The sequence below is a fragment of the Kickxella alabastrina genome (assembly GCF_025024165.1).
Source record: "Kickxella alabastrina strain RSA 675 chromosome Unknown BX661scaffold_1, whole genome shotgun sequence".
NCBI classification, from domain to species: domain Eukaryota; kingdom Fungi; phylum Kickxellomycota; class Kickxellomycetes; order Kickxellales; family Kickxellaceae; genus Kickxella; species Kickxella alabastrina.
This window is the reverse complement of record NW_026251472.1, coordinates 1,273,806-1,286,714: the sequence shown is the minus strand read 5'-3', so window position 1 is coordinate 1,286,714 and position 12,909 is coordinate 1,273,806. Positions and strand designations below refer to the sequence as shown.

At 47.5% G+C, this 12,909-nt stretch overlaps 4 protein-coding genes across 4 annotated transcripts; all 4 read left to right on the top strand.

Moving 5' to 3' along the window:
- Positions 1 to 128: 128 nt before the first annotated feature.
- BX661DRAFT_195486 (phosphoribosyltransferase-like protein) lies at positions 129 to 992 on the top strand (the record flags this gene model as incomplete). Its single annotated transcript, XM_051537947.1, has 1 exon — positions 129 to 992. One exon carries the CDS (start codon positions 129 to 131, stop codon positions 990 to 992), a length of 864 nt encoding a protein of 287 aa, XP_051395308.1.
- A 2,374-nt stretch (positions 993 to 3,366) lies between these two features.
- Positions 3,367 to 4,810, top strand: BX661DRAFT_175771 (putative camp-dependent protein kinase catalytic subunit). The gene has a single exon (XM_051534164.1). The coding sequence runs from the start codon at positions 3,568 to 3,570 to the stop codon at positions 4,417 to 4,419; it is 852 nt and encodes a 283-aa protein (XP_051395307.1). The 5' UTR covers positions 3,367 to 3,567; the 3' UTR covers positions 4,420 to 4,810.
- A 377-nt stretch (positions 4,811 to 5,187) lies between these two features.
- BX661DRAFT_175768 (putative mitochondrial inner membrane oxaloacetate transporter) lies at positions 5,188 to 7,369 on the top strand. Its single transcript, XM_051534163.1, has 2 exons — positions 5,188 to 5,613; positions 6,066 to 7,369. Exons 1-2 carry the CDS (start codon positions 5,422 to 5,424, stop codon positions 6,927 to 6,929), a joined length of 1,056 nt encoding a protein of 351 aa, XP_051395306.1. The 5' UTR covers positions 5,188 to 5,421; the 3' UTR covers positions 6,930 to 7,369.
- Positions 7,370 to 7,813: 444 nt separating this feature from the next.
- Positions 7,814 to 9,377, top strand: BX661DRAFT_175763 (peptidase S8/S53 domain-containing protein). The gene has a single exon (XM_051534162.1). The coding sequence runs from the start codon at positions 7,820 to 7,822 to the stop codon at positions 9,278 to 9,280; it is 1,461 nt and encodes a 486-aa protein (XP_051395305.1). The 5' UTR covers positions 7,814 to 7,819; the 3' UTR covers positions 9,281 to 9,377.
- Positions 9,378 to 12,909: the final 3,532 nt, after the last annotated feature.

The window sequence follows — 12,909 nt, the reverse complement described above, 5'->3', positions numbered from 1 at the left end:
TCTTCTTTTTTACCCTTCAAACTCTAACCAACTCGATACCCTTGTTTGTTTGTTTACTTTCCTAGCTGATATTCTTTGCAGTTACCACAGCCGCCCTCGGCAACTTTTCACACCACGCAACAGTCGCAATGGTCAGCCTCGACAGGCGGCCAAGCGTCAGCAGCAACAGCAGCAACAGCAGCAACAGCAGCAACGATAGGAACGTTGACTCAGACTACGCGTCGACAGCGAGGCCGCGCGCCAGGTCACAAATGGACGTGATAGATGGCCGAACGGGCACACTCAGGGACCACAGCAGAGGCCGGCAAGCGATATTCAACGACCGGATTCATGCAGGACGGCAGCTGGCCAACAACTTGCGGGAGTACGTGGGCGACAGCAGCGTGGTTGTTTTGTCCATCAGCCGCGGCGGAGCAGTCGTCGGCTCCGTGATTTCCGCGGCCTTGGGCCCACGAATCCAGCACCTGTACTATATTGTGCGGTCAATTCCGTGCCCCAATCTCCCGCGGCTGTCCCTGGGCAGCGTGGCCGGCGACGGCAGCGTGCGCATAGACAATGCCGTGGCCAAATGCGTAGGCGCCAATGCCAATTCCCCTTGGCTCCTGCAAAGCATCGATGCAATCGACGAGCAGCTCAATTGCGAGCAGCGGCAGTTTCATTTACCTGCGCCCACAGTCGAAATGCTCCAAGGCCGGACACTCCTTGTGGTGGACGATGGGATTGAGGCCGGGGACACGATGCGCGAAGCCATTATGCACTTGAAACACTGCTATGGCGCCAATAAGATCATTGTTGCCGTGCCTGTGTGTTTGGCGGATCTGCGCAAGCAGCTGCTGCGGCATGTGGAGAGCGTGGTTGATATTGTGTCGCCGATTTTTGTCGGATCGATTGCGCGGTGGTATGCGCGGGGTGTGGCTGCGTCACATGCGGAGCAGATTGTTTTGAACCGCCTGTTTACGAACACTGGAGGCAGCGAGTTTGATCTGGAATGAACCTCGTTTTCTTAAATCACCCTTATGCCCCTCTTTATCTCTCTCTTTTCTGCCAACAAGACCATGCCAATACGCCCGCCGATGTGACTGTATTTTTCTCGGTTTTGCTCTCGGTTTTTTTCTTCTTTATTCGAGTGTTTGTTATTGTTGTTGTTTACTAAAAGAGGCGAGTGCCAGATACAATGCATTCACTTTTTGCTAATTTATACTGTTTTGGGCTCCTTTTTTCTCTTCCATTTCCGAACCGAATTAAAAAAGAACGTTTTTTTCTGTTGTGGCGCCGAAGACCACCAGGAATTACCTCTGTTGCTCGCTTTGTATATCAGTTCAAGGCAAGATCCACAATATTGCGAATTTCAGAATGCGATGGGCGTAAATAAGCCCAAAAATGTTGCATTTAGCGTATGTACAGGTGACACCGAAAATTAAAGCAAGATTCACAGGGCTGGGCCGGGCCGGGCCGGCTGGGAACCAAAATTTTTTTGCTTCACTCACTTCTGGAAGAAAAGCCAGCCGCCATCTAATTCATCCATCCACCAAGGCGAGTGACGCAGCTAAAAAATACGAAGACAAATTCAAAGGCCGTTGTTCTAGGGCCCCGAGGTGTGTATCTTGTAAATTCAAGTGTTTTCCTTGTGCTTCTCTACAAGCAGTTGATGTCTGAGACGAGTTTTTGGGCGCAGCTGGTAACCAATCGACAGAGACTTTGTGTCCTCCCTCATCCGAGATCAGCCCCTGTCTGTGGGGTTTATAAGTGCGATGACACAAAAGTGGTCCAGAAAAAATCTTTATTTGGGTTCTACCAGAACTGTAGGAGAGAATAAAATACAAAGCTTTGAACACAACACTCCAAGTTTTTTAGGTCTCTTGACACCGCACCAACACGCGAATACGAAGACCAAAAAAAGGAGGCTGGAAGAAAATATAAAAGCAATTTTTTTTGTGTCGCATTCATTTCTTTTTTAATTGATTCTGGATTCCTTGCTTGGTCGTCTCCGCTTTTTCTCTCTTTCTTGTCTTTTACTCCAAAAGCTGAATTATTTATATACATTGTCTCGGGGCCCATTTCCTTCTCTTTATTACTATTGCTGTTTAATTTTATTTTTCTTTCTTCGAGCTCACTCTCGCTCTCGCCCCCCCCCCTCTCTTTCTCTATCTCACTATATTCATTTTACAATAGTGAACACCCAAACAAAAAATAAAAAGTAAAGCAAAAACCCTGATTCTCTTTTGCTTCTTATCCCCCCTCTCTCTTGCTGCACTTTCAGCACGTTATATTCCTCCCGCCTCTTCTATTTGTTTATCTATTGCAAGCTGTGCGTATTGCCTGTATTACTGCCTCTAGCTGCATATCGCTTTTTCCTCTCTTTTTTTGCTGGTCTTTCATACCCTACTCCAAAAAAATAGGTTTCCAAAATACAGACCCAACCTATTTTCTTTTTTATACATTTTCTCCTTATTCTTATTCTCGTGCTTGTATTTTCCTTTTAAACTCGCCATTTCGTTGAATTCAACAACAAAAAAGACTGCTTTTTGGCTTTATATTGGCAGACTTTTTTTTGTACAACACCATACACGACACTTGTTTTTTATTGTTCCCAACTTTTTAGGTGTTTATTATACAATTTCTCTCTTTTTCGCAGTAGACAACTTTCTCGCTCGTCACTCCCTTTTATTTTCCCTTACACATTGGGCCGTCATTCCGATCGAATCGGACTTAATATACGCCCAGCCATCCTAATAAATAACAAGCAGCGACAGCAGCAAAAATTCCCTGTTTTTTTCCTTTTCATTATCCGCGGTTAAGGAAAAAACAATGGCATTTATCAACAAAATACTGCAAAAGACAAAGAACAAGATCAGCGATAGAGACAGTTCTTCAGGGATGAGCCCACCAACAGAAAGGAGCTCAGTTTACACACAGTACCTTGACTCTCCGACAGACCCGACGCCACTGCCAAACTCACCGCTTGGAGGGAAAAACTACGGTGTCTCACCGGGTGTAGCAAGTTCTTCGCAGCCGCCTATGCATGAATACCCCTACCAGCAGCAGCACCATGTGTCGGTGCCATACAAGCAGTCTGCGCCCCAATTGCAGAAACACATGGTGCCGTCGAATGCTGCACCCGGTGTTCAATCGTTGACGAGTATGGCGACGCGTGCGGCGTCATTTTCGGCTGGCGCAAGTGGGTATACTGCACCTCAGACGCTGTACCCTGGACAGCAGCCGATCCAGTACCAGAATACGGCGTATGCGCAACAGCAACAGACTGTGGTTCAGCCTCAGCCTCAGCCTCAGCCTCAACCTCAACCTCAACCTCAACCTCAACCTCAGCCTCAGCAGCAGCAACCCCAACAGCAGCAGCAGCAGCAGCAGCAGCAACAGCAACAGCAACAGCAACAGCAACAACAGCAGCAGCAGTGGGAACAATCCGTGCCTTTGCAGACAACTAAGCAGCCATACGAGGACAAGCACGTGCGCCTGGACGAGTTCGAGGTGTTTCGCACAGTCGGCACGGGCTCCTTCGGGCGAGTGCGCCTGGTGCGGCACAAAGTGACGAACAAGTACTACGCAATGAAGGTTTTAAAGAAGGGCCATGTGGTGCGGGCAAAGCAAGTCGAACACGTCAACAGTGAGCGGCGAATCCTCGCCGAATGCAACTGTCCGTTCATCGTCAACATGCTGGGAACGTGCCAGGACCGCATCAACCTGTATTTCTTCATGGAGTACGTTGTCGGTGGCGAGCTGTTCACGTACTTGAGGCGGTACCATCGGTTCCCGCCGCCTGTGGCTAAATTCTACGCGGCCGAGGTGCTTTTGGCACTGGAGTACATGCATGAGCGCAATATTATTTGGCGCGACACCAAGCCCGAAAACATCCTGCTGGACGACCGCGGTCATGTTAAGCTGACGGACATGGGCTTTGCCAAAAAGGTCGTGGACCGCACATGGACGCTGTGCGGAACACCAGATTACTTGGCACCCGAGGTTATCCAGGCAAAGGGGTATGGGAAATCCGTGGACTGGTGGGCACTGGGTATTCTGATATTCGAGATGATCGCCGGATACCCGCCGTTCTACGACGAGGACCACTACCGGTTGTACGAGAAGATCCTTGCTGGGCGCATTCAGTGGCCTGCTGAGTTCGACCCTGTTGCCCGCGATCTTGTCAGTCGCTTGTTGACTGCCGATCTGTCGCGTCGTCTGGGAAACCTGCATCGTGGGTCGGCTGATATTAAAGAGCACCGGTGGTTTGCCGAGGTTGATTGGAACCGGCTAGCTGCTAGAGAGATTCCGGCGCCGCTGATTCCGCCGCAGAAGGTCGATGGCGATACGAGCAACTTTGACAAGTATCCGGAGACAGCAGAGACATATGGTGATACTACATCGGAGGACCCGTATTCGGAGCTGTTTTTGGAATTTTAGTCGACTGCATGGACATATTGGCTGCTGCATTTCAGTTCGCTCCTAGTGTATGATTTCGCTTTGTTTTGGCTGGTTACAAATAACTTATATATTTTTCGCTTACAGCCTTTCTTTTTTTATTACAAATATTGTTCTTTTTGCTTTTACATTTACACATTGTCCTTTTAGCAAAACAAAAAATGAATGGTGTGATTTCCAGACAGCATTATTTCTTTGGGTCGGTTTTTCTCTTTTTCATATCCTGTTCCAACTGAAGGATATGTCGGCGTGACAGGTGCAAATCTGGTTCGAAATAGGCATCCGCTGAAGAAACGGATTAAAAGGGAAATATTGAGTGGTGCAAAGTAAAATGGGTTATAGTGGAGTTGAGTGGAGTTGAGTGGAGTTGAGCGGAGGCGGAGGCAGACGGGGGGGGGGGGTACTCACCTGCCGTTTTAAGAGCAGAGAGCTCAGGCCTTTGTGACTTATCTTGGACTTCCCCCCCCCTCCCTCCCCCTTTTTAACTATTAAATTTTTTCAGCGAGTATAAATTTTATTCTAAATATGGTAACGTTATATTGGTTGTTCCGGAGTTTGCCGGTTGTTGCTATAATTGACTTTATTTGAGTGTACGATAAATACGAAACATAATTGGTTGATTTTCGATGTTTTCTAAAAAAAAATTAAAGCATCAATTCGGGTTTTTTTTGTGTGGATGCTCTTTTTTTTTGGTGACAACAAATGAAATTGAAATAAAAAGAATAATATATTGCGGTGGTTGTTTTCATTTGATTTTTCTCTATCTATTCTGCCCAGGACATTTAGTCGCATGTGCCACCCACACAAACCGGGTCCTTGTTTTTTATTTGATTTTCTTTTTTCCTGGTCAATTCCGATTGTGATAAAAAAATAGATGCAATCGGGATCCTCTTTTCCTTCCATTTTTCCTTCCACTTTTTTATTTTACTTTATCCACACCTGTACTGTTTATTTATTTTTCATTATCAAGAATTAACACAAAATATGACGACAGCAAGCAAAAGCAACAGCAGCAGTAGCAATAATGATGGTTCTGGTTTGGTTCTGCCGATAATTAGCAGCAGTACTGGCGTGGTTACTCCGACAGCACAAAAATTCGGCAGCAGTATTTTGTTTACGTGGTTTGCTGGAAGCCTTGCGTCGTGCGGCGCGGTTACATTTACAAATCCATTCGAGGTAAAGCAGGTGTTTTTTATATGATATATGAGTTGTATTGAGTTGTTTGCTTTTGTCTTTGGCTTTCTGTATTTTACTATTCGGCCTGATGAAGGAAATATATTTCAATGTTATATTTTTAAAAGATGAGATTTGTGGCAGCGGGGGGGGGGGGGGGTTGTGTTGCTGACTAAATAGAAAGAATTGATCACACGGCCCCCTACCTACTTGTCTGTCTATCGTCTGTATCTGTTCGTGCGCCTGCCCTGCTCGAATCGATATCTACTGCTGATGCCATGCATGATAATTCCTTCAATTCCTTCAATTAGTACTAATTCGATCTTCTCATCCCTGCCATCACTTGATCTTATTCCGCCGGTTTCCATTTTTTCACCCATTAAAAAATCAATTTTGTCTTGCAAAACAAAACAAAACCAATCACTCCCTCCCTCATGGTATTTTCAAACATATAGGTGGTCAAGACACGGCTACAGCTCCAGGGCGAGCTGGCACATAGCACGCCAAACATGGTCAAGCCATACCGCAACATCGCGCAAGCCTTTTGGGTAATCGGTAAAAACGAAGGCCTACGCGGGCTACAAAAGGGCCTAGGGCCCGGATACATGTACCAGGTAATGCTCAACGGCACACGCCTAGGGTTCTACGAGCCAGTCAAAAATGCCCTATACAAGCTGTTCACAGGAAACCCCAGCAACAGCCAGTCGGCCATTATCCCGCTCAATGTGGCCGCCGGTGGACTCTGCGGCATAACGGGCGCAGCCCTGGGGTCACCCTTTTTCTTGGTTAAAACGCGCATGCAGTCGGCTTCAGACTTTGCCGCGGTCGGGTTCCAGCACAACTACAAGAGCTCGATCGATGGGCTGCGCAAGATCTGGCGCGAAGGCGGTTTGCGCGGGCTGTATCGCGGTATGGACGCCTCCATGATGCGTGCCGGCGCCGGATCCTCCGTCCAACTGGCCACGTACGACCAATGCAAGGACTATATCGCAGATAAGCTGGCACACCGCGGCCTCAACCATGACAGCATGATGACGCATTTCCTAGCAAGTATGGTCACGGGATTCTTCGTCTGCACTGTTATGAATCCCTTCGATGTCGTCAGCACAAGAATGTATAACCAGAAGGCGGCTGTCGGCGGGCACGGCGGTGCACTGTACAAGAATCCAATGCAGTGTTTCTACAAGACTGTTAAGGCCGAGGGGTTCTTTTCGTTGTACAAGGGGTTTTTGGCGCATTACCTGAGGCTGGGCCCACATACTATTCTGATGTTTGTGTTTGTCGAGCAGATCAAGACTTTTGGAAAGAAACATTTTTGAATGTTTTGAATAGAAATACCTTAGAGAAATAATTTTGGATACACGGTGTCGTGCTCGTGCTTCATGTCCACGTTTATATACGTGAGGGGGAGGGGAAGAGAGATGCGTGACCTGTTGAGACTGCTGTTTTGGTTATTAGCGAGCATGACACTCGCACATCCAACACCTTTCTTTTTTCTCTCTCTTATTTTTTTGTTCACGAGTCGAGAGAATAACTTCAACATTCCGACGACCGCAGTCTTGCTTGTTCGGAGAGAAAAAGCATGCATACATTAATTGGCTCTTTGCCCACGTGGCTTTGCATTAACCCTGTGAGCTTGTGAAAAATAAAAAATAAAAATTGGAAGCGTGTGCCAAAAAAAGCAAATTTCCACAGTGATTCTTCAAATAAAATTACACAGCCTGTTTCGTCTTTTATTATTTTTATATATGAATGGTTCTGTTCGGCTCCAAAAAAACACACTCACACAAAGCAAATCCTCTCCGTCAGTCCATCACGAGATCAGAGCTATCCGCAAGGTACAATACGAATCAAAAACTAAAAAAAATTCGCTCTACTACTACTTATTGCATTTGCGCAATTTTGAAGAAGCGAAAGAATTGGTTCTTTTTGATATTCGGCGATTGTATCGCATATTCCCCTTTCTGAAAGCGGCGAATTCAGCTGACCAATTTTTTTACAATTAATTTTCTACTGGAAGAAAAAAAATCCGAGCTTGAAAAAGAGGGCACCTGGCCAATCGATTATTGGCTGGCGGTGTGGTGAATTGACTGACATGATGGCATAATTTTTCCCCCTCTTTCCATTTTTATTTTGTTCGCAGCTGGGGGGCGGCAGTGAGTCCACGCAATCGTTTAAAAGCCAAGAAAATGACAACATCCAGAAGGGAATGCAAGCTGCAAAAACATGCTTTTCCACTTTTCTTTTCTGTAGACACATTTTTATTCATATTTTATTTTACAAGCAACCAACACCAAACACCATCTTTTTATTTATTCTTTTAACCTGTACTTTTTACCACCTCATTTACTCTCAAGCAGCCTCTTCTCCTTCACCCTACTTTGTAATGCGTATTCGCACGTTTAGCCTTGTCTTTGTGGCTGTCATTGCCGCTGTGGTGGCTGGCAACCCCATGCGCTCATCAGTCATTGGCATTGCGCCCCTCCTTGCCAGTTCCGAGGCCGAGGTTATTCCAGACAAATACATCGTTGTATTCAAGGATTCTGTCAGGCCTGGAAGAGCCTCCCTCCAGAGCCACTTTGCCTGGTTGACAAACAACATTAACGAGGCCAATGCCCGTGCCCCGGCCTACCGCGACGCCAACAAGATCGAGCATATCTACCAGGACGCACTCGTGGGCTACTCTGGAAAGTTCGAGCCCGAGATTCTCGACCGCATCCGTCAGTCCAATGAAGTCGCCTATGTTGAGAAGGACTCTGTGGTGTATGCTCTGGAAACCCAGAGCAACGCCCCCTGGGGTCTAGCGCGCATCTCGCACCGCGAGCCCCTGGGCTTCCGCACCTTCAGCAAGTACGTGCATGACCCTAAGGCCGGCGAGGGCATCACTGTTTACGTTGTTGACACGGGTGTGAACATTGACCATGTTGATTTCGGCGGCCGCGCCAGGTGGGGCAAGACTGTTCCACTGAATGACGTGGACGAGGACAGGAATGGCCATGGCACTCACGTGGCTGGAACCATTGCCGGCGGCCGCTACGGTGTGGCCAAGGGCGCCGAGGTGGTTGCCGTCAAGGTCCTGGGATCCAACGGCTCCGGCTCCATGCTCGATGTCATTTCCGGCGTCGACTTCACTGTCAAGGAGCACCTCAAGTCCGTTGCCGAGGCCCGGAAGCAGGGCAAGGCGCACCGCGGCAGTGTTGCCAATATGAGCTTGGGCGGTGGCTTCAGCCGCGCTCTCAATGAGGCCGTCAACAATGCTGTCGAGGGAGGCGTTCACTACGCTGTGGCTGCCGGAAACGACAACCGTGATGCTTGCAGTTACTCCCCGGCTAGCGCCCCTAAGGCTATCACTGTTGGTGCCACGAGCATTACGGATGAGCGCGCTTGGTTCTCGAACTTTGGTAAGTGCGTTGATGTGTTTGCCCCCGGAAAGGACATCTTGTCTACCTGGATTGGTGGTAACCGCCAGACTAACACTATTTCGGGAACGTCGATGGCCAGCCCCCATGTTGCCGGCTTGGCTGCATACCTGCTGTCTCAGGAGAAGGGCAGCCTTACTGGTCAGGAGCTCAAGGCTAAGATGCTTGAGCTGTCCACCAAAGATATCGTCCTGAACCCTGGAACTGGAAGCCCCAACGTGCTCATCTACAACGACCCTCCCAAGAACTAAACACTTTTTTTTCTCATTCATTCATTTTCTTTATTTTATCACACATTTTCTGTGTTTAACAAGTAAAATCATCTCTGCTTGAGCTGAACAAAAATAAAATGTAAAAGCTGAACAGAACATTAGTAATCACTTGTATTTTTTTGCGCAGTCAATATGCAGAACCGTTGGGGAGGATGAAAGACCGCCAATCAATCGTCTTGTATTTTCAAAAAAAAGTCAATATAAAAAGCTCCTGCCGATCGCATTCATATTGCAATTGGTTCCACATATGAGTCTGTTAAGAGCCTCGGGATCTGCAGAATATGCTCTCACCCGGGCATTGCGGGCGAAGAAAAAACAGCAGAGAAGCTAATATACAATAAATCCAAATACGCGTGTGCATTCTGCATTTTCTGTTCTTTTCAGCCTCTGGGTCACAAGGTCAAGTAAATCAACTGCCGTTTTGCTGTAGCTGCCCATTGTCGCTTTTGTTTGCTGCTTGATGCTGCGTCAGCCGGCAAAAGAGTGCAAAATAAATGCTTTGATTCCATCATCGAATGCTAATATTTGTACTGCAATGCCACCACTACACAAACACGAGCACTCGGGCTCTTTTTGTTCATTCACACGCAAAAACACACTACTCGGGAACAAATAGTAAAAAGAGCATCAATGCAATGTAATTGGCGTGTCAAATGGAGGGAGTAAAAAATAATAATAGCCGCAGTAATTATTGGCAAATGACGGCAGCAACAAGAAAAAAAGAGCAAAGAAAAAAGATTCGAGACTATCAAATTGGCCATTCCCTATTCCCTTGCTTCCCCTCCCCCCACTCGCGAAACAATGGACACTCATGGAAACAAAAAGATGTGTCTAGAATCTCGCATATAAAACTGACGTAGGAGGGCACTGCCACACCATATTTGACCTTTTTCTCTTTTGTTTCTCTTTAAAAAATTTCATTTTATTTTCCTCACCACTTTTACTTTTTTTATTCTAGCAATGCAGATTTTCGTCAAGACCCTCACGGGCAAAACTATTACGCTCGAGGTCGAGTCGTCCGACACCATTGACAACGTCAAGCAGAAGATTCAGGACAAGGAGGGGATTCCCCCAGACCAGCAGCGCCTCATTTTTGCCGGCAAGCAGCTCGAGGATGGCCGCTCTCTTTCGGACTACAACATCCAGAAGGAGTCGACCCTCCATCTCGTTCTGCGTCTGCGCGGTGGCATGCAGATTTTCGTCAAGACGCTGACCGGTAAGACCATCACCCTCGAGGTCGAGTCGTCCGACACCATCGATAACGTCAAGCAGAAGATTCAGGACAAGGAGGGGATTCCCCCAGACCAGCAGCGCCTCATTTTTGCCGGCAAGCAGCTCGAGGATGGCCGCTCTCTTTCGGACTACAACATCCAGAAGGAGTCGACCCTCCATCTCGTTCTGCGTCTGCGCGGTGGCATGCAGATTTTCGTCAAGACGCTGACCGGTAAGACCATCACCCTCGAGGTCGAGTCGTCCGACACCATCGATAACGTCAAGCAGAAGATTCAGGACAAGGAGGGGATTCCCCCAGACCAGCAGCGCCTCATTTTTGCCGGCAAGCAGCTCGAGGATGGCCGCTCTCTTTCGGACTACAACATCCAGAAGGAGTCGACCCTCCATCTCGTTCTGCGTCTGCGCGGTGGCATGCAGATTTTCGTCAAGACGCTGACCGGTAAGACCATCACCCTCGAGGTCGAGTCGTCCGACACCATCGATAACGTCAAGCAGAAGATTCAGGACAAGGAGGGGATTCCCCCAGACCAGCAGCGCCTCATTTTTGCCGGCAAGCAGCTCGAGGATGGCCGCTCTCTTTCGGACTACAACATCCAGAAGGAGTCGACCCTCCATCTCGTTCTGCGTCTGCGCGGTGGCATGCAGATTTTCGTCAAGACGCTGACCGGTAAGACCATCACCCTCGAGGTCGAGTCGTCCGACACCATCGATAACGTCAAGCAGAAGATTCAGGACAAGGAGGGGATTCCCCCAGACCAGCAGCGCCTCATTTTTGCCGGCAAGCAGCTCGAGGATGGCCGCTCTCTTTCGGACTACAACATCCAGAAGGAGTCGACCCTCCATCTCGTTCTGCGTCTGCGTGGTGGTAACTAATTTTCCGCTGACGGCATAGCAAGTGCAATATTGGCTAAATCCAAGCCCCGCTTCTATTGATGGGATTCAGCCGCTCTCCATGCTCATTTTTCTTCTTTAGCTGCAGCTTTTTAATTGAAAAATTTCAATATACGAATTTTTTATTTTATCATTACTTCCTCATTTAATATGCAAACACATCAATGCATGCCAATATGCGGGGAATATAGCAATTGCACAAGTCGATGTTCCATTTTGGTCTATGTTGACGTTGGCGCTTTTACGGACTGCGGTTGATTCTATGTTTGGGTACAGCACACAGAACGACATTGTCCCAAACGTCCACGTATGTGTTTTGTTTGATGCTAGACCAAACTTCTTTTGCTTTCAGATGACAATGCATGCCAAAGCGAGACAAGCTGTCTTGTTTTAAATTTATTAAAGTAAAAATTTACCCCGAAGTGCACATTGAGCTGCGCTCCAGTCTATTGCCACGTACACGTCCTCATTGCATGTCGACCGTGCATTGGTCAGGCAGCTGATGTCGCCGACTCTTTTGTTAATTTTTGCTCGCAACACATGTGCCCACATTGTTCTCTTGTATTCCTTCTCTCCAAAGTCTCGCGTACTTTTCCTCTGCGGAAAATTTTCAACAAAAACAAACGACGATCTGTTGACATATCACAATGGCAAAGTGACAGTTTTCCAGCTATTTTTTTACTTGAGTGGCCAAAGTGCTCACACTCGCTATCCACATTCTGAGGCTGGCGGCTAATGCACCTCTCAAAAACTTCCACCACATCAAATTACAGCCTGCTTCCATTGGCTGGCAAGAATAATGCTTGCTCTGTGTTTGGCGCAATTTACCGTGATTTTCGCCTCTTTTTTCCTCACTAATTATTCATCATTTTCAACGCCAAGGCCGGCTGACAATTTATCATAAAAGAACTGAGTTTTGGTGCGAGCAAAAAAATTATTGAGAAAAGGAAATGCAGACTTTGTAAAACTATGCCAACATATTTCGCCCGCCCTCACCTTTTATTTTCCTCTTGAATTTATATTAAAGTATTTTATATATCATCAACGCACTTATAATTTTACTCCCTTTCAAACACCCATTTATATATATATTTTATCTCACACATTCAACATTATTGCGTGGATCTCTGAATTCACATCGTCTTCCCGCCACTCGAGCCGCCCGTACCTTGCACATCTTCACCTTTTAGCATTCAATAAAGAATGAACTCTGCGTCCAACGATTCCATGCCCAGCAGCATCATGAACAAGGTCGAAACAGGTGACATTGGTACAGGCGGTGGCGCTGGTATGGGGACCCCCGAGTACACCTCGCAAGACGAAACGCTCAAGCGCAAGCACCCCAGCTCCCCATCCAGCTTTTCAAACGAAATCGACCTTTCCACGCTCCCACCACCGCGCGCCGGCCGGCCCCTCCGCAGTTCTAACCAAGAGCCCGGCATGCAAGAGGCACGCAAGCGCGCTCGTGTCCTGCGTAACCGCGC

What these genes read in the sequence shown, in the direction of transcription:
- BX661DRAFT_175763 (XM_051534162.1), top strand. Translation starts at nt 7,820, where the DNA reads ATGCAAGCTGCAAAAACATGCTTTTCCACTTTTCTTTTCTGTAGACAC.
- BX661DRAFT_175768 (XM_051534163.1), top strand. Translation starts at nt 5,422, where the DNA reads ATGACGACAGCAAGCAAAAGCAACAGCAGCAGTAGCAATAATGATGGT. An exon ending in CATTTACAAATCCATTCGAG is followed by an intron (nt 5,614 to 6,065) that starts GTAAAGCAGGTG and finishes TCAAACATATAG; the next exon opens with GTGGTCAAGACACGGCTACA.
- BX661DRAFT_175771 (XM_051534164.1), top strand. Translation starts at nt 3,568, where the DNA reads ATGAAGGTTTTAAAGAAGGGCCATGTGGTGCGGGCAAAGCAAGTCGAA.